This window comes from Cuculus canorus, chromosome 1 (assembly GCF_017976375.1).
Source record: "Cuculus canorus isolate bCucCan1 chromosome 1, bCucCan1.pri, whole genome shotgun sequence".
Lineage (NCBI taxonomy): Eukaryota > Metazoa > Chordata > Aves > Cuculiformes > Cuculidae > Cuculus > Cuculus canorus.
Window position 1 is genome coordinate 175,461,595 of NC_071401.1, and position 23,463 is coordinate 175,485,057.

General features: G+C 41.1%; 1 protein-coding gene across 1 annotated transcript; it reads left to right on the forward strand.

Annotated features, from left to right (window-relative positions):
* Positions 1 to 13,274: 13,274 nt before the first annotated feature.
* Positions 13,275 to 22,319, forward strand: AMIGO2 (adhesion molecule with Ig like domain 2). The gene is made up of 2 exons (XM_054083769.1): positions 13,275 to 13,584; positions 20,591 to 22,319. Exon 2 carries the CDS (start codon positions 20,664 to 20,666, stop codon positions 22,227 to 22,229), a length of 1,566 nt encoding a protein of 521 aa, XP_053939744.1. The 5' UTR covers positions 13,275 to 13,584; positions 20,591 to 20,663; the 3' UTR covers positions 22,230 to 22,319.
* The last annotated feature ends 1,144 nt before the right edge of the window (positions 22,320 to 23,463 follow it).

Consider the following 23,463-nt stretch of genomic DNA (forward strand, 5'->3'; position numbering starts at 1 on the left):
CATAAATATTAGTTCAAAATTTGGGAAACCATCAATTGATTAGCAGATATTTCAGGGGAAATCAAGTCTTTCTAAAAAAAAAATAACATTTACCTTTCATTAAATAGGAGGCCTGTTGTTTTCATTTCTGTGCAAAGCTCAGTTAAGACATTTAGTTAAATGCTCATTTCACTCCAGAATAGAGACACTAAAACCAAACCTACCCAGGAAGGAGATAGTACTGGGGGGAAGCGAGGGGGAGGAGAGATAGTCTGTATTCAAGTTTCATTTTCTGCCCTCGTACTACATGCAAAATAAATCAGATTACTTTATCAACCTTCAATGAAAGGCATTGTTACATAGCACACATGGTTCAAAAAGCCCTTTAGAAGTTACATTTCTCACCTCAAAGCAGAAGCAACTATTACACAAATCTAGGGGAAAATGGTGAAAAAGGGCAATAGAAGTGTATGCTCATGGTTTTCCATAAGTCATTTAGTAGGTTTGTCATTATCAGTCTTGTTCCTCATACTTTTCTTCTATGAAATGATAATAACCATAGAAGCCATCTTTGTAAAGATCTTGCAAATCCATGCAGAGATATCAATATATGAGCTGAGCAATATCACTATTATACTGCTCTTCAGCTAACTCCCGAAAGGAACAAATGGTGAGCTACACAAATCAAACAACACTTAATAAAAATTAAATGATCAATTATTTTCTGGTCTTTTCAACTCAAAATGTTGGAAGAGTTCCAGAGCTACATTGAATGGTCCCAAGGTATCGGGCATAAAACACAGTACTTGTAAAGCACTTTGTCCTCTCTGACTGCCCATGAAGAAGTAACCCAAATTTGTCACGAAAACAATTCATTTGCGGTATTTTTTTTATGACTTTACATGAAGAGTCGAGGGCCAGCTGAACCCCAGTCAAGGGTTTTCAAGTTTGTTCACTTCAGTTTCCTTCATGTTATTTTCCTTTCCCGGGGCTATTTGGCTCTAAAAGTGTCATTAACTGACAATGGATTTTTGCTTGAGGCGAAGGCAGATCCTCTAGCCCGACTACAACCTTGCAGAGGACTCCAAGGGGTCTTTCCTGGCTTCACATAATTCTTCTGAAGGTTGGTTAGAGAGCTTTGAAGGTTTGAAGAAAAGGACTTCAAAGATGAAAGAAGACAATCTAATGCCACAACAATCATTTCACTTCATCAGATCACTAGAAATGATCTGTCAGTCATATCAGCAATTTTTTTTGTGATCATAGAGGAAAAGGCTTTTTTAGGTTATAAATGCTTATGAAGCGTATAAATGTCATTGTGAATTAAGTGTTTCAGAACAACAATTTACTACCATACAATGTACTAAACAGTCTGGAATGAGTGCACTGATCTCAGGCCAAACACAAACTCCTTACAAGTGGAACTGTGCGTCCACACAAAGCCCAGCAGAGCTTCAGATCTCAGTTCAGAGTTCAGAACTGCAAGGAGGCTGCTAGAATTGTATTTAACCATAGTGAGTAGCTTACTATAAAGCACCACCACTGATATATCACTTTTAAATTGCAAAGTATCAAGTTCTTTCAACAGAGGAATTAATGAGGTTCTGTTCCTTATGGATCTTGCAATGCTGTATTTCCCCCTGTCACATAAACTCCAGCTTCTCTGCTTGTAATGAGTCCCCTTTGCCTCCCACAGTGCTACCCATGTCCCCCCACATCCCCTCACCATCCATGTCTTCCAAGCCTAGCACGGCAACTTGTAAGTTTTCTCCCAGGGAGGGTTTCTCTTACTCAGCTGCAATATGCACTAAATTTTTAGTAACTTAATAACAAAAGGTCTGTTCTCTGAGAAATGTGATTAAGATTAGATTAAGATTAGACAGTAGAGTAAAACTTTGTTCTCATGGAAAAGAGACATAGAGACACACAAACAGAGTAATTGCATTGTCCTTATTGCTTTAGAAAACCTGCTTTAAGATTCTGTGTTAATGAAACCCACACAAGAAAATCTGTAATCATTACCTTACACTTTCAAAGAAAAGCTTAACAAGGCTTTTTTTTTTTTTCCAGATTTGTTTGTGTCCATTTAGAGTCTACGTAGATGCATGGGATAGGCAAAAATCACAAATACTGAAGAAGGCTGATGCTTTGTACAATATCTCACAAACGACTTTGTGCTGCTGATCCCACACACCAGATGCTATACTGCCACAACCAAAGCTGGAGCTCACATAAATATTGTCCATACTTGCAGATTTTAATTTTTTTATTGATGTAAGACAGATACACATTCTCTTTTATTGAGGAGGTTTTATCACACAACTTTGAAACAAGTAAATATTGCTAATGAAAACATTGCTCTAGATTTTCAAACATTCTTAATTAGTTTGTATAACTGGGATAGGGACAAAACTAGTTTTTGCTTCCTTTTTTTGCTTTTCCAATTTGGGGTGATTTTTACTTTAAAAAATCTGTGATAACTTTCTATGTTCTGTGATATGCTTGGACGGATATGAGGATAAATTGTAAAGCTGATTTTCCTGAGAACCTTGAGTTCTGCCAAGTTAAATCCTCAAGCTAAGTCGGGTGGCTATTAGGAAAGGAGGTGGCACTTACTCAGTGGTGGCATGCAAATCTCAGTTTAGCTGAACGGAAGTTTAGTTTCCAGTAAGATGACCTTCCCATTAGATTAGAAACATGTAAACTGGGGGAAGGGAGAGAACACAGAGGACAAAAGTATATTTTTGTCTGTGGCAAAAATGAGGGGAATACAGAAAAGAGCTCTAACGCCAGACAGATGCTGTGGGATACCTTTACACTTCACTTTATATGAGTGACTGTCTGATAGAAAATTGCTGTCAGAAAGCTTAAAAAAAAACTGCCATCCACTGCCAATACATACACTGAAATAAAAAATTTTAACCAATGCTGCTAAGCAGCATTGAGTGATTCAGGGGTTTCCAGCTCAGGAGAAACCTTGTCAGTTGTATCTGCCCACGAATGGGGATCTAGGTTTTCTCAGCTTGGACAAGCTGGAGTGGGACATGGGAACTGGGTGCTCAGAAAGGATGGATCAAGGCAAGACCCTGAAATCCTCATCTGACACTAAAGCTGCCTTTGCTTTGAGCAGGGAGTTTGGACTAGATGAGCCCCCAGCAGTTCCCTCTTATTTTAAGTATTCCATGATTCCCTGACTTCTTTCTAAATTGTGTTTCAGCAGTTTTATTCAGACTATTTACGACACAATGTCAACAAGAAATAATCTTGCCTATGTTTACTTTAGTTCATAACCTTTCTCTGTGCATGTTTACAATAGTTATGAGTTATAGTATTGCAAACTGTTTTTTCCATTACCCTTTTCCTCTCACACCCACCTTAGAAAGATCTCTGTTCTCCCAGGTGTTCAGGCCCCAGTAGTGGTATTATAAAGACAGACAAAAGAGATTCCCAGTTCAGATGTCAGGACCAAGAGCCAGCACAACCTCCAGCAGCAGTTTTTTTCCCCTTGGTTGGTTAAAAGTCTGTTTATCATTGTGCAAATTATAATGATTCTAAGATTTATAAATTGGCAACTTTCTCACACAGTTCTGCAAAACAAGGAGATGCATTTCCAAGACAAACTTGTCAGAAATGTTAACGCAGGTAATACCAGTTGTACATTTTTCCTTTTTTTCTGGACATATTTCAGAACGTTTCAGAAATGTCTGGCACTTCTAAATCAAACATCAGCTGAGGCAGACACATAGTGTGGGATATTGTCACTCCAGCTGTGAAATTTTCACAAGGTTATACACAACCCAAATTATGGGCTTGGAACGGGAAGTGCTCAGTGACCTAAACAAAATACGGTGTTACCAGCCCTTCCAAGATTAATCTTGCTTCCAAGATTAGTCACTGCTTAAGAATTTATATGACAAACTAACAATATGGAGCATAATTTTACATGGGAACATACTTGCTCTCTAATATCAAATACTCACCAGCCACGTAGTGTCAGCCCAAACCAAACTAAAACTCAAGTCCAGATAAAATTAAATTTTTTATGTCTTCATCTAAATAAAAGCTCTGAATGGGAATGCACATGTCTCGCAAGTACTGACTCCGCTCAGGTGATCCTAGCCATTACAGGAGCTTTGTCAAACATATCACACATATTTTCATCTAACATACCAAATGTATTTCTGTCAAAAACAACTGAACTATTCCTCCACAATTATGACAGGGTTCAGAAGAATGTGAGAGAAGTAGATGACTGCTGGAATCTCACCTCCAGAGGTGAACAGGCAAGGTCTGAAAATAGGGTGAGTACTGACTGTATTGTCCCAGCTTCCCACCCAGAATGTCTGTAGAAATCCAAAAAATAAATAATCCTGCAGCTACTGACAGGACTAACCAAACTACAGAATGATGCGCAGAGACAACTCAATAACCTCAGGAAAGCTATTCATACTTACTACCTGAGAACACGCTTTGATGTTTGGCTGGGTGCAAGCCATGGGTCACATCGTAAAACTCATGAGCAGCAAAAGGATAAAAGAAGATGTGCTAGTACTGACTGTTCAAGACGAGAAAGGTAGTAATAGCCAAAGATTAAAAAGACAAAGTTGTTCCAATATAAAAAAAAACAACCAACTCTCAAAATTTAATACTGCGAGTTAGGAAGATTCCCCTTTGCATTCTGATTACCAAAAAAAGAACTACTACTAAAACCAGACTCAGATTCTTACTTGGAGCTTAATTTTACCATTTTCTCCACTCACACTGGCCTTTGTGACATCCTACTACAAACAGGAATACAGAAATCAGCACCCGCAAATCCAGTCAGAGGTATTAATGAATTTTTGTGAGGCCAAGAATAACCAGAAAAGATGCCCAAATTGCCTTCTCTTTCCAAAATGTATGATCAAAATTATTGTGGCAATGACAGACAAACAGGGAGCTATATTTGAACTCCAAAGAAGGTATTTGGAGTTCAAAATGTTAATCATATTTACAGAGAAAGGGAAGGAAACTTCGTAATAACATACATATGAATTTTATTGGCTTGTTTGTGTTCATTAAAAGCAGATGCTCTCTGTAGCCAAAAGGACAGGAGCTTACAGCAAGAGAAAAGCAGACTTGGCTGGTTAAAGCACAGCAGTTATTTTACCTCACCATGTGTTGTTTTTCAAGCTTCTAACAGTCAGATGTCTGCCGGAAAAACACAGTCATGTGTGAGGGCACAGGCAGTTGATCAAATAATAAAGGCTTTGTCTGATAAAAACTGATCTAGTGCTAGGGGCAAAAGAAGAAAACTCCTTCCACACATTAAAATGGCATTTTACTTCCACTGCTTGGAATATAGGCTTCCTATTTAAAGCATTTCACTCAACAATACAAATAAAACATTGAACTGATATTTTTTTTCCTGTTGGCTTGAACACAGTAGTTCATGCAATAATAAACTTAGAAAAAAAACAGCTGAAGGCAAATCTGACATTCTTCAGACATCAAAATTTGCTGCTTTATACTTCTCTTCCCTCTGGTTATTTACTGCCACAAATGATAGGGATTTGTGTGTCCTGGGCAAAAAAAAGTGGCAACTTAGATACCAATCATGATCTTAGGCAGCCTCAAATCTTGCATTTTAAATTTGCTGTAGATCAGAAAAGCCTTAAAATAAAAAATATAGTCCAAGAAAGGAAAAAAATAAAATCGGTTCAGGGAACAGTGATAATGATGGGATGAGTGTACTTGAATGAATAATGGATGGAGGGAGCTTTTTGAGTCAAACAGGTCAGAAGACTTTAAAGTGTCATTTACCAGAATTATGCAATACCTTTTTAACTGCAGTAATACCTACCAATGTAACTATGTTTAGCCCTTTATCAATCAGATCAGCCATAAATGAGTCTATAATGTCTCTTAAGTGAAAGTACCTGCTGAAATCAATTATACCATACGTGCATAACCATTAGCACTGCTGAGTACAGTCCTCCACGCTTAAATGTAAAAATGGCAGAGGCAATGCACAGGATCTCCCACTTTTCCTTTGTCAGGGTCTGAGCACTGTAATCCTTTGCTCAGCTGTTCTGTTTATAACACGGTGCCTCAAGAAAATGAGGTTTGTGTAGACAGGCTGCCTCCCTCCCCTGGGACTTGGAGTTTCAGCCAAATTCACAGAGGAATGAGAGCCTCACACATAATGGTAGACCTACAAGATTAATAAAAATAATCACCTGGGTAAAGAAGAAGTAACAAGCAAATGTTCTGACTGTAGGAATAAGAACCACTGAGCTTTTTATCTTTACTAGAGACTCCATCTGGACAGGACACCCAGCAGATATGTGCTAGCAGGTCATATGAAAATCCTCAATAGGAGCTTGTAATTAAGTGCAAAATACAAAAATAAAAAAAAAAGTTTTCTTGTTTCAGGATTTGGAAGAACTGCTTACTTTTTCAGGACATTGAAATGACGATATTAACTAGGAGGCGGAGAGGATCAATCTCTACCATACGCTCTTCCATGCTCCCAAACATATCTGCTTTACTCAACGTTACTGCAGGTGGCAGCTACAGCAATGGTTTGTGGAAGCTTTCTGATTACAGCATAATTTTTTTTTCCAGAAAATCAAAAGATGCATCTCTGCTTTTTTTATTGGGCAAATTTTTTTCAAAATACTTTTTTTTTCTTTGACTTTAAAATTCGTCTCAAGTACTAGGCTTCAATTATTTTCCAGCTAAAACTGAAATTCAAAAGGACAATCTGTTTTGAAGTGTTTTGAGACTATTCTGAAGATGTCATTTTTTTCTCAGTTCTCCATTTTTCAAAAACTAAGTACCCGGATACCATCAGATGTCCAGATACCACAGGTGTATTGGAAACAAATCCTTATTAGAAGAGATCTATCAGCTGAGTACATTTATAAGGATTTATAATACATTCTGCTATTTACTTTTAATAAAAATGTATGCATTTATATACAGGCATTAACTGCTATTTGAAGTAGGGATACTGTCAAACCCAAAATTTGGTCTCATAACTCTTGCCAAATCGTAGGCCTCAAAACACAGTCAAATCTAAAAAAAATATAGTTATTTCAATAAGTCTTGCCCTTCATACTAGTAACAGTTTAAAGGAGACTCTCAGGCATCCCTTCCTATGAAACTTAGCCCAGAACAGATGCTGACACTAACATTTACCTCATTACAAAGCAGAAACCAGAACCACGAGATGTCCAGGACCACAGTGCTTGTTCCCAACAGATTTGTTTTCCTTACAGCTAGTTTCTATTCCTCCCCCGGCCCCCCTAAAAAAAAGTGAATAATGGTAATGATTGGTTGTCCTCATCCCTGTTATTAGTTGAAGCAAAGTCAGAGAAGTTTCAGTCTGGATTAATACAGATCATAAAAGCCTTCGCAAAGTACATGTTGTTCACTGAAGTAACGTACAATTTTCTTTCTTTCCTACACAGCTTTCCTATGATATTTGGCAACTGCTTGTTAAGTGCTAGTAGTAAAGTCTCTGTTTTAAAATGGGCTTCAGCTCGGGCGGAAGGCACCACAATAATCGTTAGGAGCTTCTGTTTGTCGTTTTACAAAAGGTAAAAATGTAACATCGGTTCGCATCTCCCAAAGAGTATTTCTGGTCTCTTGCAGTCACAGCATATCATCATGAGGAGTTATAGATCTGCAGCCACCTTTTGCAGGAATTTGTGTGCAGAGAATTGTTTGTCCTTCGCTGCTGTATAACTGCATCCCCCAGATCAAACTCACAGCACTGCTGTACCAGACCTAGTGTCTTCGCATCAATCTGTAGGATCCCGTGGCAACACATTCTGGAGTTCTACGTGCTGGTCACAGAACGGGGCCCATATCTGGCACTTTGAGTCTTAACGACTAGAAAGAGATATAGAGGAAGGCTGCAGCTAAAGACTGGTCTTCTGCACAGGATTTTTTAAAATTAATTTTATTATTTTCTCTTTTTTTCATGCAACACACCAAATTCTGTGCTCTCTCCCACTCTGTGAGTCCATGCACCAGATATACTCACCTGACAGACCATGTTGAAGACTGACCATTCATGATCTGCCATATTCAACATGAAGTAGGAGAGAAAATGTGCTGAAACTCCATGAAAACTATGAGGGGAAGCAAGATGTAAGAGCCAATTATATGAGTCACACATTGAATAAGAGAGACCTCACAGAATCTCTGCAAACTCCTTCCAATGCTGCATATCCACAAAATAATAATGCACATTATACTTCCTGAGAAGTGTAGTCACTCTAGTGCAGAGAAGCCTATAGCCGTATCCATGCACAATTAAACCAAAGACACTTGGGAGACATCACCGATCTTCTTTTTCCTTATGCCTGATATTGCAAATCTACGGATTATTCACAAAAACTTCATAAATTGCCATGGGGTAGTATTCCAGTTTTAATAAAAAATCCACTTGCATGTTCTCTATTTAGATACTATTTAGAATTACTGCAGTAACTCACTACAGCCCATTATACAGCCAAATGAATCTTGTGTTCTAAAAAGCTTTTCTGCTTTTATTTGGGCTATATGAGAGACATATGGTGTCTCAAGAAATAAGCAATACCTGACTGCATTCAAAATCACCTTTTAAAGTCCATCAGTAAGGTTTACTTGCGTGAAGAACTGCATTTCAAAGGCTAGGTTACCTACTTGTTATCATAGAAAAGCTATCGTACTGCTTTAAAAGAGACTGCTTGAGGCCATGACAAATTACTTTCCCAAATGTTCTTACTATTAAAGCCTAAATTCACTGAACCAATAACTTTCTGTTAATTTGTAACATTTTCTCAAGTGCTGCCTTTGGAATAGAAACGAAAATAAATTATCCTTGGTGCTTAACAATGCATTCTTTGCATATAAATGTGCTTCAAAGGCTTGAAAACTTCTTAACAATGTCTCTGAGTGTATTTGAGATCTACAAACTCCAGGTTTAAGGACCCTAAAAATCCATAAGGGCACAGAAACCACTGACACTTCTGTTATTCCTAAACTTTTAGATTTCAATGGCCAATCTTGTTCAAAAGAAGAATACATGTTAGAATGCCCACTTACTTTTAAAATCACATATGAAACACACCTGTGGATTGTTAGTGCCTCAGTGGAAGCACTTTCAGTGTTTTAGAAATCAACCAGGACATAAAGTGCACGTTCTGTAAGCCATAGAGAAGCCTAACAGCACCAGCACACAGCAAGGAGACACTTAAAGTAAATCAATTTTATTAACCGAAACACTTAATTTGTATCTGCTGGGTTTTTTTCCCATCTTTGGTCTTATGACATCCTTGAGATAGCGAAGACATCAGAGAGGACTGCAAGTGACAGCAAATCTGCCAAACTGAAGAACTAACATTTTGGGCACTAAAGAGGTATTTGAACTAAAAAAGGGCAAGAAGTCAGGGCTAAATCAATAAATAAAAGTAGTAAAAAGCTTTTTTTCTTGAAATCTACTCACCCCTAAAATGAACCTCAATTTAACGTTAGCCACTCAGACTCCCTGTTCGATAGTACTTACCAACTGGTGGCAGTTCTGAGGACAGAATGGGGAAGATGCCATTGGCAGACAGGTAGTACTCCACAGGTCTTTGAACATTCCCTCCAGACCCATAAAACTGAAAATACAAAGCAATATAATAGGTTTGAGTGACAGAGAAGAAGAAAAGGCAGTTCTGGTGGTCTAAGGTTAAGGAGCAAGGAACTGCTTTCCCAGATTGGGAGTGAGTACAATCCTCCCACATGCCACCCATTGGGCTAAAGAATCAGTTTCTTATTTTCTTTTTCCTTAGTCTAGTGAATAGTATTCATTTACTCCATGTGGGAGTAAAAAGAAGCTTTTCAGCAGAAAAAGAAAAAAATAAAGAAGAAAAGAGGCTGAGACCTTGGAGACCGAGCAGCCTGGTGAAGAGTGTCCTGGTGGAATGGAAGAGCTGCGCCCACAGCTCAGCTTTAAACTGATCAGCAGACAGAATTGAAAAGAGCAATAACAACCCTCAGGTGACAGTCCTGCTCATCATCTAATGTAACCCAAGAGATTTAAAAGCCACACTTGCCACTGCCATCACTGCCAGACCTGCTATTTTCACTCTTCATCCCCTGAGTCAATGCAATAATGGATCCTCAAGTTTTCTGGACAGGACAGCAGTCATGTTCTGCTTCAGGGCATGCTGAAAGCATTACAGCCTTGACAGGATCAAGTATTTGTGTCCCACACCGAAGCCCAGACAGCATCCACAGACCCAGTATTCTCCGCCAAGTGGCTCGGTCCACTAGCTGCTGTCAAACAAAGATGCTGTAGACTTTATTCAAAATACAGTGTCAGCTATTACTTTCTTCTAAAATGTGACTGGGAGAAGAGGACATACTCTTCCCCTTAGGTATTCACAAACTGGTGTTTTAAGTTTTCGTGCAGCTTGCTTTGCTGCTTTCCTCTGGGTGTTAGGAGTTCATGCACATGGCATTGCAGCCCACATCTCCCAGCTCACCGAAGTACCCTAACTGCCAGACTAGATGTGCACTGAAACAGAATTTGTTCATGACTGAGAGAGTGGAATCACAAAAACGATGATGGCTTCCTAACACTTTCTACTGCATGTTTGTTATGTAATGGCAATACTGTATATAACCAGACCTTAAACTGGAGGCTGGAAATCCTTCTTCCTGTGTGAGCAGTATGGCAGAAAATGCTTGCCCTTGTCAGAAGTAGAGGAGAGGTGGAAGATATTGTTTTCTTTCAATATCCTCTTCCTAATTAGACAGTTACTTTGCTTGTTCATTAAGGGACTGTAAAGTCCCTGAAGCTAAGGTGAATAAAGATCTTGTTTTTGAAAAAAAAAAAGTTTTTTAATGATCAATTTAATGATATAACAGTAATAAATTTGCTGTTCTACTCAGAGGGTTTTGGGTTTTTGGGTTTGTTTTTTTTTTTTTAAGATCCTGGAGGCATTTCTGTATTTGTGGGGCCTTTCATGAGCAGACCAGAAACATTGTTATTGAATGCTCTTCTAAAGCCGCATCAGTCTGCCTGGTACTGCACAGGATATGAAAACAAGAACCGAAAAGCTTTAACTCTAATAGATACTCTGGTACAAGGGCAAGGAAACATAGTCAGGATCCTGATGTTTTTGGAAGAGGGAGACAGCTATCAACAATTGTCTGCAATAAAAATCTCTACTGGTGATGCCAGAAACCTTCTATTTGTTCAGATTATCAAGAGAAATGTTTCACATCCTAATTAATGTACTGTCAGCTTCACACAGCTTGTGCCCATGTATGATCAACAAAGCTTTTGGATAGGTACTGTTTTCACATCAGTACTGTTTGATAGAAGAAAGCTAATTACTGCTTGTTCCCATCCAAATTAAATTTTTGAAAAACATTATTCTTTGTAATTCAGTATGTAACGAATGTCGTAAGTATCTTCATGTTGTGAAACAGCACAATGAATTAGATTGCATCATGCCATGAGCAAACTTGTCAACATTCAGTGAGAAAGAAGAATTGCTGGCCTTACAACCAGCTGTTTCCAGACTTACAAGAATCCTGTGGTTCTGAATTCCTTTCAGAACGTTCAATGCATCCCTTGATCATGATTTCTCCGCAAAGTCTGTTTATTGGCAGATGCTCTCTATCTGTATGCTGAGCAGCTCATGTAAGGATCATCATGACTCCCATTAATTTCTTGAGCATCTGGGCCCTGAGATCTCCAACATAAAAAGCAAAGCCCAGTCAGCAATAACAAGAAAAATGAAACTGGAAAACAAAATTCTTTTTACTATAAGTATCAAACACTTCACTGCGATCTGAGTCCTGCCTTCCCCAGCATAATTATAGCTATGTCCAGATCTCGTGGTTGGAATCTAAATAACCAGGCTGCAAGCAGTACTGTCGCTTTGCACCTACTCGTGCTCCCTACTTATTGAGGTGTGAGAAAACTGCAAATAAAATTTTATTATTTTTAAACCAGGTTAGTTTAAATAAAGTATGCAAAATACTCACAAATGGACAGCTACTACAGACAGAGGTTTTACGCCATAAGCGGGTCTTTAAGAAGAATTCAGGATCAACATTTTCTGCTTTTATGGCAAGAGAAGACTAAAAAAGTTGTTATCAGCTTCTTCAGACTATATTGGCAATGCAATCAGCTTAAATTTCACCCAATAATTTGGTAGATCAAGGCAACTGGGAAAGTTTAGTAGTTTAGTCTAAATGAAGACAAGCTTCTTTAAACAAATGAATATTCCAATTGAGTGTCTGAAATCAATCAGTGTTGAATCAACAACCTGGAGATTAAAATTATTTCACCTATGTATCATCCAAATGCACAGAAATGCAAAAATTCATCACAAAATAAGAATGACTGATAAGAAGCTAGATTTTTATGATAAGGCAGTGCTCCAAAAGTCTTCAGAATTAATAGCAGTGTCACCTATGGCTCACTGGGCTTCAATCTGTATTGAACCACATTTTTAATAGATACTTTGTACCACACCAAAGAATTTTAGTTTGCCTGCAGCATGTATTTTAGGACCAGAAGGAACCCTTGAGTGTTATATATAGCCACAAACCCTCATGTTAAAAAGCACTTCGCTATGTACCCTTGGGGGGAAAAAAGGTGATTTGCTAGTAGCTTTAATACACAAGCCTGTTCGCTGAGAATTATTCTATAAACTGTATGCCTGGTTGAAAATAAATCCAAAATCTCTGTTATTTGCTAAACTAGCCCCTGTTCAGTTTCAGTCCCTAAATGCAGGGTAGCCTAAAACAAGGTAGAATAATGTAGTGAGAAACTTCACCGGGAGAGGTTAAAATCCAGTGTATAACAGAGGGAAGGGTGTCCTTCCAGCTGCAGCTCTGCCTCTTTCTGACCCGGTCGCTGCTCTCCCACACATCCCAGCCTCAAAACAAGCCGATACGACAATTAATTATAGATAACCCGCTTGTATCATTTGATAGACTCTGTCGTTCCCATCAAAGCCCAGTTTACTACGGAGCCTCTGATCATTTCATTCGCTGGAGGACCGTTTTGCGGAGCCAACACACCGCCTCGTCAGCTCCGCTGCCCCTCACGAACGCCCCGCGGCTCCATCTCCGCGCACGGGGATTCCCGGTGCGTTTAGCGGCCACCGAACCCGCCGCGGGCCCGGAGAGCTGCCGGACGGGCCCGGGGACGCCTCACACCGGGCGGGGGAGAGCTTCGGCAGGAGCGGAGCCGCGGGAGCCGAGGGGCGGAGCGGGGCAGGTGAAGCGCTCCTCCCCCGGGCTCCGACGGCTCCGTCCCGCCGCGGCGGCGGCAGCGCCGGGAGGGAGAGCGGCGGTGGGTCTGTCGCTGCCGGGAGGGCGGAGGGACAGGGGATAAAAACCCCGGCGCTGCCGAGGTCGGGAGTCTCCTGCCTGCCCTCTTCCCGGCCGCGGGCTCCGGGCCCGGAGGCTCCGCTCCATCCCGGGGGCAGCGGGTCCAGCGCCGCCTTCGCCCGCGGGGGAGCGCAGCGGAGCCGCTCTAGCCGGAGCATGCGGAGCTGGGGCTGGCGGCGGCGGGGCCGGCATCGCTCTCCCCGGACATGAAGCGGCCGCCGGGAGCCCCAGGTAACGCCGCCCGGAGCGGACATCGCCCCGGCAACCGGGGGGCGGCGGGGGGCGGAGGGGCGGCCAGCGACGGCCGGAGCCCGCGGTCCATACCTCCGCCGCGGAACGGCGCGGCTGCAGCCGAATCCGCCCTGGGAAAGCGGTCAGAGATCCCTCGGGGCGGGCGTGGGCGAGGCACGAGTCCGGAGCGGTGCCCGCGGGAGCCCCCCCAGTGCCGCTCCCGGGGTGCGATGCCCGCGGGAGCCCCCCCTCAGTGCCGCTCCCGGGGTGCGATGCCCGCGGGCGCCCCCCCCCCCCCAGTGCCGCTCCCGGGGTGCGATGCCCGCGGGAGCCCCCCCGGTGCCGCTCCCGGGGTGCGACGCCCGCGGGATGCCTCTGCCGCAGGTGCCCCCGGTGCGATGCCGCTTTAACCCTCCCGGCTCGCCGAAGCGTTGCCCTCCCCGACCGTCGGCAGCGATCGGGGGCTGCGGCGTGCTGTCGCCATCGGGAGGCTGGCAGGAGCCCCCCCTCCCGCGTAGGCAAGGGGGTTTCTCTGAGTTCTTCCCGTCAGAGAAGCTTTTGGAGGCGGTGAGGATCCTACGCTGGGCAACTAAACTTTCGTAAGCTCTGGCATTGCTTGGAGACTGGTTACTGATACTGTAACAGGCACTGCCGCTTATCGTTCCATTTTTCCTTAATTATTTGCTGATCTCCTTAGCAACTGAAGTCATCTACAAGGTTTAAGCTGGGGTGCAGCCCCATTAACAAAGTGACATAGCAAAACAAATGCGTTTGTTGTTTCACGGATGCATGTTTCCCTTAAAACTTTCTGAAGAGGGATAAGAGCTAGAGTATTGACTTCGTGTAGCTGCTACTGCCATAAACAGGCTGCTGATGATTAGTCCGACTCAGGCTCTGTGGTACGTCACGTAGTTGCTCATCTGTGTCTCAGCTTTCTTTACGCCAAGTGAGTTGTCATGGGTGAAAAAAAGAGATCCATCTTCAGAGAAATTCAATGTTTAATGAGGGATGTGCGGAAGACTGTAGTTTCACCTGGGTAAGGTTACTAGGATAAATTCATTTCTAATTCAGCTGTATTGAGGTCTGACGAGGTGCTGGCAAGAGAGACCGCTCCGTTCGCCAGACTGACCTCAGGATCAGATTGCTGCAAAGGTGATGTAAAGCCATTTTTTCATCACTGTTAGGTCCTGCACCAAGCACAGCTTAGCCCAGTTCAGGAATTCAGTCCGATGTATCACTTAGCTGTAGCTCACCAACAATCTCTGCTGTCTGATCCATCATGTCACTAAGTCTCATGGATCACGATGGCTGGGTAATCCACATCTGCTCAGTCAGAAGTGCTGAGCACAGCTGTCAGCCAGGTTTGACGCAGAGGACGCCTTTCTCATTCAGGAGTGATAAAAGCAGAGTGGAGGCTGGAGTGATGTGGCCACTACAGGGATGCTTCCTCTGACAGCATCCCATTTTCCACCCACCTCAAAGGAACAGAATTTTATGTAGATCTTCCTTGTAATTGTAACATTTTAAAAGATTAATTATGTAGGATGCCATTAGTTTTGTTTGTAATTAATGGCTGTGTCATGTGCTTAAGCAGAATTCATAAAGTTAAAGCATAAATAGTTGTACTTGGATAATGTTGTTATAAATTAATAAAACCTTATTCTAGCAGTCACTTTTTCCCAAGTTTATGCAAAAAGCTTTGTCAAATGTCATACCAAAAATGAAAAAGAGCTGTGAGGAAACACGTGAGCTATCACTGTTTAATTTCATGTATTATTATATTTAACTAACACAGCCCTGATTAATCTGATATGTAGACTGAAGATTAGGAGGGAGCTGTGTGGGCATTGGAAGTCAATGAGGGGGTTCAAGTGGGTGACTTAGTGACTAACTGGGGGACAGAGGAGACAATCGCAGGAGACGTGGTACAAGGGAAAGAGCTAGGAGATGTAGAAATGGTGTGGACCTTCTGGAGGGTGGACCAAGATCTTTAATATTTTCTAGTGTTTGAGCTCTCTAGAGACTCAACAGTATATTGCTGCGGTAGTGCAGGGGGCTGTGTGCGAATATTTGCATTTTTACTGTGCAGAAACTGCTAGACAGATGTGGGACTATTTGCATCACCACCGTATGCAGGAAGATGTTATTCCTACTGTAAAGCATTTATCACTCCGGTTTGTTTAATATTGAAAAGACTTATGGTAGCGTTTGCAAAAGTATTCAGTGACTTGTGATCTCCAGTCCAATTCACTGCTTAATTTAAGAGATCTGCTGCATAAGGGGTTTTTTTTAGCAAAGGCTCAAATGAACTCCTAGGAAAGAAGCTTGGTGTACAGGTTTCCCTGGAAGAAACAGGAATAAGCTTGAAAGTACTTACAGAAGAAGAGAAAGCTGGTATAGAGAATATTAATGTAGTATTAGTGGGAGGGAGAGCCCAGAGAAAGTGGAAATGAGTGTTTAGGACATTAGTTGATCTTGCAGTGACAGCTAATAGTGAGGATGTTTATGACTGTCCTTTTCCATAAGCAGCTCTGTGTGCTCATTATGTAAAAAGAAAAAAACAACAACAAAAAAACCTAAACAATTCAAATAAACCTCAACAAGCAAACACATTGGCAAGATCAAAACCAAGAGCCAAATCGTCAACTTCTCTAGGAGTCAATTGAGCTGTTCCTGACGACAGACGATATTCCCTGTGATATGGGGAGGTATGTCCTGCATTTCTTCTCACACAGTTAAGAAGCATGTGTGCCATTACTGCACAGATGATTCATCTCAGAGTACTGTGTTTTTGGCAGTAAACTTAAAATATCACACTTTAGCTCCACAAAGAAATTATGTCTTTGAAAAGAATTCAAGTACAAAACTCCCAACCATGCCCTTCACTTCACTATAAATCAAAAAAGCTATTTACCCAGCTCATTCAGAAATAATGGTGAAGTACTTAGCCAGAGTCTGTTGGCACATGGTAGGTGATAGTATTTAATAGCAAGATCTCTCCTGAGGAAATACATAATATTGAATATTTGTAAAATCATGTTTCTAAGACCCGAAGTAATGTTATTGGGTTGAAACTAAATGCTGCCTTTTATTATAGGGCCAATTGTACATTTTGTTCTTCCTTGCCACTTAGGACATATACATTACTAACCCAGGAATATTTATGTAGTCATTTTGAAGAAGTTCAAATGATCACATAGGTAGTAAATGTTTGTGTTGACTGTGCTTGGCTTTGCAGACCGTCCTGTGTAATTTATGCAGAAGTTTTGGGGAACACAGGTTGAGGGGCAGGTTGCAGCTCAACAGTCCTACTCTGCAAAAGGGTAAAGATTTCTTGGGAACTGCACTGTGAGTTGGACACGGCAAGGAAGGTTTCTGCATGTTAGGGTATTCTCAAAATAGCTTTATGTGGCCCACATCAGCAGTTGGGATTTTCCTTGGCACATAAGGCAAGCTATCTGAAGTTATCTGAAATAGGACTCATTTAGCAACTTCAACAAGCTTTGGGAACAAACAACACAGTTTGCAGCCCTTGCAGTGTGTTTTTGCTCCTTAGAACTCAAAGATGTTATGCTGATTTACACTAGCCACTGATCTGCCCTTGTAATCTGTTTGCAGACTAGCTCAGAATATCTGATGAGTCAATTGCAGGTATGGACAGAAACAAATAAGCAAGGCTATTTAGTGTATTAAACTTCATAACTCTTCCAAAACTGAGCATTGACATCGTATGTCCCATTTGGAGTATCTCCAGGATCACAGCTATATTCAGCATAGGAGCTGATTTTTGAAAGTGCCGTTCATCTTGTTGCAAGTGCAGTTACATTAACAAATAGGCTGCCAAGGGTGCAAAATCAGGCATTCAAATATTAGTGGAAAAGACAAAGCAATCTATGCAACAGCAATTTGTCTCCCATTATAATTCAGTTGTCATGCCCGTGGTTTTATGGTGTACAGTTTTCAGGTACCTTGCTTCATGCAGTATGCTAACTAAATAAGCAGTTATTAAATTCTTTTTTCATAGAATCATAGAGTGGTTTGGGTTGGAAGGGATGTTAAAAGTCATCCAGTTCCAACACCCCTGCCTCCTACCAGATCAAGCTGCTCAAGGCTATAAGAAGTTGCTCACAGCTTCTGGTAGGACCCCTTCAAGTACTGGAAGGTCACTATAAGTTCTCTCTGGAGCCTTCTCTTGTCCAAGCTGAACAACCCCAACTCTCACAGCCTGTGCTCATAGCAGAGGTGCTGTAACCCTCATCTGTCACTGTGTCTCCATTGTGCCTTATGTAGTGCATGCCAAACAAACCCTCACTGATGTATAGGATTATTTCCTGATGGTCATTTCTATAATGCTTTCATAGGTCTCACTTTCTAGAAGAACTTGCATCTGTAAATCGTTGCCATGAAAGACTAGCTAGCTAGCAAAACAAACTAAGTTAGGTGTTTAGGACTGGTTAAAAAATTCCTCTGGGTTCCCAGCTTCCCATTGAAAACCCCATGCAGTTAGATACTTCAGTAGGATCTTAAAAGCCTAGAAAACTTTATGAATGTTGATATTAAGCTTTTGTTTTAACAAGTTCATTTATTTTTACAGTATTCATATAGTTAAGATCATGTGGCTATATCCCTTTTATAGACAGGGAACCAAGGAGAAGCCTTTATAGTCAGAAATGCCACTTAGAGTCATAGCATCTCAGCACTTATTGAGACCATTGCTTCCCAAACTTAATACATGGAGGTTCCTTATTTTTCTAAGCGTCAAGCTAGTGACTGTGATATAGTCTTTATTTTCTAACAATCACCAGTTCATGTAATTTGTCTGATCTCACGGGAGTTCTGTGGTGGAGGCTAGGATATGCTCCCATTCTCAAGTATAGACATTTACTGAGTTCTTGATGCAATTACCCTTTATTTTCACTGTTCTTCCTTAAATCCTGTGCACAAGGCAAGGAAAGGTTCGGAGTTAAAAAAAAAAAAAACAAACAACCTAAACAATTGTGTAACTAAGGACTGTATATAAAATCTAAAATGGCACAGAAAATGTTAATTCTGACACTTCAATTTTTGAGCATTTAACTTAGCAGTCTTGCCATTCTTTTGATGTAGTTTTTGGGAATGCAAGCATTTAAAGCCAATGTATATATAAATTCTTTTGTAAGGTGAATTATCCCATCGTGCTGCCCTCATAGTTCTTCTTTTAATGGATCATTAGAAGGTTCATCTCTTTAGATTTACAGCACATCCTCTACCACTTGACTTAAGAGTAGAGGATTTCTCAGCAGAAGATCAGCAGCCTGCCAGATTGGCAGAGGGTTAGGGAGGAGGGAAATAAGGAACTGAGGGGAGTGGAAATTAGTTCACTTCACATATATTAATTAATTGTCTTAGATTCATAAGTAGCAGATGCACATTCTCCAGAGAAGTGTGTTCTAAGGCTCACCTCCTGAAACTCTTGCCTTTCTTCTGCTTAACCCTCTTCTTTTTCTTTACACCCTTCCCATCTGCTTTTCCTGTGTTGTGTGCCTTAACTGACTTCTGCATCCTCAAACTACCTTCTCAGTTACTTCTTAAGATAATACCCATTAGCATCTTCCTCCCTTGCTTTTGCCCTTCCTTCACTATGTGTCTCTTAGCCTACTTTTCCCTCTCTCCCCTCCTTTGGCTGCTTCTCTGCCCTGCTGCCCTCCACCCTTTAGGTATTAATTCAACTGTTTTTATACTCAAGACTCATCCTTTCTTCATCATTCTTGCCTCATCAGTGACTACTGCTTCTACTTTTATTCTGTTTCTTTGCACCTGAGGTTTTGTTCTCCTCCTCCCTGCTGCCCACAGGCAGTCTCTCAGCTCCTGGCCACAGCCGCTATCAGCAGCGCTGTGTGGACTTTGTGAGGTTTGTCCTGCTCAGATACTGAACCAACGGGTGGGTGAGATTGGAGAAATGAGTATGAGGTTAATATGCGGGAGCTGAATACTAGCTGTGAAGGAGTGGGGATAATCAATGCATGTAGATTCACTTGGGAATTTACTGACAAACTCTTAACAGCTATCCAGGGAGAGCAAGAGTGAATAGAAATTTCGTTATGTTGCTAAGTATGTGTACATTTTCTTAGGAGGTGGCAAAAGCCATGTCCTTTGGACACCCTAGGGAATCACTACCCTGCTAAGTGTTACGTCCCTGCTTCAAACTATAGTTACATTAAAATAGTTTCAGAAAAAGAGTATGGTTGGGTTTTTTTACTATTTGAGCAACATTTTCTTCCTTTTGAGAAATGGCTGACTCATTCTTACTGAAAGTTCCCAAAATTTGTGCCTGAGGTAGGCACTAGGCATGGAAAATATCCTCCTCAACAGTTATTTTGGGAAAGGTAGAAGTAGCAGAATACAAAATATTCTAATTGGACATCTTTAATGATTTTAAAAATAGACTGTTGCTACCTGAACAGTTACTGAATTTCATAAAAAAAAAGGGGGGGGATAGAAAGAAATTTGACATTTAAAGTTCAATAGTCTGAGGAAATTCTTTGCTTTAGAATGTGTGATGTTTTCTGATTGGAAAGAAACACATATTGCAACTGCTCCCCACTAGACAAGAAAATAGCCTGCTTTTTTTTTCCTGTATGAGGATTTTTCTGTCTGGATTGGTCTGGAAACAGGTAGGGGATGCCATTGCCCAGTCATGTTCCACAGAGAAACATTCCTGCTTTATTTTGTTATGAACTGTCAGAAATTGACATCCCTTGATCCAAGACTGAAGTACAGTTGCGTTGTTTTTGAAGAGAAAAGTACCATATCTGTGGTGTGACTATTTACATGAGTGCAGAGTTTCATGTTTACATAAAAGCAGTGTTAAGCTTGCATCACCTAAGAAGAGCTAGATTTTATAATTAACCATGTGAAACATTAAGGATTAATTTCCTGTATCTTTCAGAATGCTTGCATAAGAAATCAGACTGGGTGTGAATTGTAAATGTTAACATACTGTACCTCTGTATCCCTCTCTTGACAGCAATTAGTGCAAAGCTGACTGTACGTGTAATCGGTGGCAAGGAACACTGCGACACAGCTAAGAGACAGTGACAATGTCTTTAAACTGGCAGACAATTTCTACTCAACTTGGAGTTTTTAGAGTGAACTGCAAAGGACTGGCATGCCTCTTGGTATTTACAGTGAGCGTTTGTGGCAGCGCCCCGGGAATGTGTCCCACAGCCTGCATCTGTGCCAGTGATATTGTAAGCTGCACCAATAAGAACCTCTCTCGGGTGCCAGGAAATCTTCATAAATGTATGAAAAGGCTGGATCTGAGTTATAACAGAATCGGGGTTTTGGAGCCTGAATGGGTTCCAGCACTGTTTGAGAAACTGAACACTTTAATAATCAATCATAATAGCATTAGCAGTATTAACACTGGAAGTTTTTCCACAACCCCAAATCTGAAGTACCTAGACTTGTCATCCAACAGCCTGAAGACACTGGGAAGCCCTGTGTTTCAGGAGCTAAGGGCACTGGAGGTTCTTTTGCTGTACAACAATCAGATAACACAGATAGACTCTTCAGCCTTTGGAGGACTGTACAAATTGCAGAAACTGTACTTAAGTTATAACTTGATCTCGTATTTCCCGTTGGACTTGTATACTGGAAAACTTAAACTGACAGACCTTGTGTTGCTGGACATTTCCTTTAATCACATCCAGTTGATGCCTATTCAGCGACTGAGTTCAGTGCCGGCCAAATATCTTAGTGGAATTTATCTTCATGGCAACCCATTTTATTGTGACTGTATGCTGCACTCCATGCTAATCTTCTGGTACCAAAGGCACTTCAGCTCAGTGGTAGACTTCAAAAATGAGTACACTTGTTCATTGCGATCAGACCCAAGAGGTTACAATAAACTGCCTTTACTGCATGACAACTTTCTGAATTGCTCTGAAAGCACTGTCAACAGCTCTTTCCAAGCCTTTGGGTTTATTCACGATGCCCAGGTTGGTGACAGGCTGATTGTACACTGTGACAGCAGAATCAGCGATGCAGGCACACACTTTGTTTGGGTTCGTCCAGATAATAGATTGCTGGAGCCAGAGAGGGAGACCGACAATTTTAGAGTGTTTCGTAATGGCAGCCTGGAGATAACAGATGCCCAGCTAGAAGACTCGGGGCTGTATTCCTGCATCGCAATAAATAAGAAAAGACTATTAAATGAAACCATAGAGGTTAGAATAAATGTTAGCAATTTCACAGTGAACAGGTCCCATGCTCATGAAGCGTTTAATACAGCTTTTACCACCCTTGCTGCCTGCGTAGCCAGTATTGTTTTAGTACTGCTGTATCTTTATCTGACCCCCTGTCCATGTCAATGTAAGGCAAAAAGGAGGAAGAGGAAGCTGAACCAAAGCAGTGCCCACCCATCCATACTGAATTCTCCACCTCCACAGGAGCTGCCAGCTGATGAGAAAAAGGCTAGCACTGGTAAAAGGGTGGTTTTCCTGGAACCCGTGCATGAACCAAAACACAGTCAGAATGGGAAGGTAAAACTGTTTCCCAATGACAATGTCGTTGCTGAGAGTATCTTAAAAACTACTCGAACAAAATCCGACTCTGATTCTGTCAACTCTGTGTTCTCAGACACACCTTTCATGCCATCAACTTAGTTTGCTGCCTGTGTTTGTATCGTGCAGTACTTTTCTGAATACCTCCTTTGCCTGTAGCAACCACCAGGAAAAAAAAAAAAAAACAAATAAAAAGAGAGAAAATGTTTTAAAAAAATTATCTATTGTCAGTCATTTAACTGCGTCTCATCTCTTTTTTAGTGCAGGGCCATGCAACTGCTATCTTTTCTGGGGAAAAACAAACAGCGTCGCATTAATATGAATATCTTTGATGCAGGCTTAGCCTTGGCTTTTACTCTCTTGTCCATACACAGCAATTTCTCATACGTATTTAGAGGTGCTTTCACTGCATGCAGCTGACTCTTCAGAGGCTGACCCCTATAAAACACTCCCAGTTGCGCTTATAACTTGGCTTTTCTGCAGTGAGTACAGAAGCAAACTCAGATGGCTACTGAGAAATATGCGTAGGCTTCCTGCAATTCCTTTCACAGGCTCGTAAAATCTTTACAGTAAAATCACTAGGGGAGAAAAAAGTCATGAGTTTTTCTTGGAGTGACCAGAAGAAAAAGATCAGATTTGCCGCCAGGATGCCTAGCAACACTAGGCAAATGTTTATGTGAGATGCTTATGGAGGGGGGTGCGTTGTATTAATTTTATTCAAAACTTAGTCATGCATTTACTCATGAAAAGTAAAGTGGTTGCATTTGTTCATAAATATTGACACATAATGAAAACAGGTAAAAGTTAACAAGTTACTTTCCCTTAGTCAAGGAACAAGAGCTCCGGCTAATCAGCAATAACTCATTAAGCTGCAATAGCTGGATTGATTATGAGCAGTTGCCTTAACGTTCACTATTCACTCTATGCTTGGTATCACAGATGGTGAACAAGCCTGCCACCATGATCAGAGCTCCTCCTTCATCTTCGGGATGGATGGCTTCTCTTTAGAAGGAGCTTCACAAATAAGGGAAATATTTAAATGAGTCCTTCCAGTGCCACATGGTTCCAGTAGCCTTATAAAATTTCTTTCCTGATTTTTTCTTAAAAGAGGAAATACAGTATTTGGATAAATTCATGAAAAATATAGAAGACAATATGCACTGAGAATTCAGAAAGTACAGCTTTTTTATTTACTTATCCCTTGTCTTGTATGTACCACTTCCTTCCTTGCCCAAACGTATCACTGTACAAGTTAATGAGCCTGCCTGGACTGGTCATACAATATAGATTTCATGAAGCGTTGTGTTATTGTAACTGAGTTATTGAGCATACTGTT

What these genes read in the sequence shown, in the direction of transcription:
- AMIGO2 (XM_054083769.1), top strand. Translation starts at nt 20,664, where the DNA reads ATGTCTTTAAACTGGCAGACAATTTCTACTCAACTTGGAGTTTTTAGA.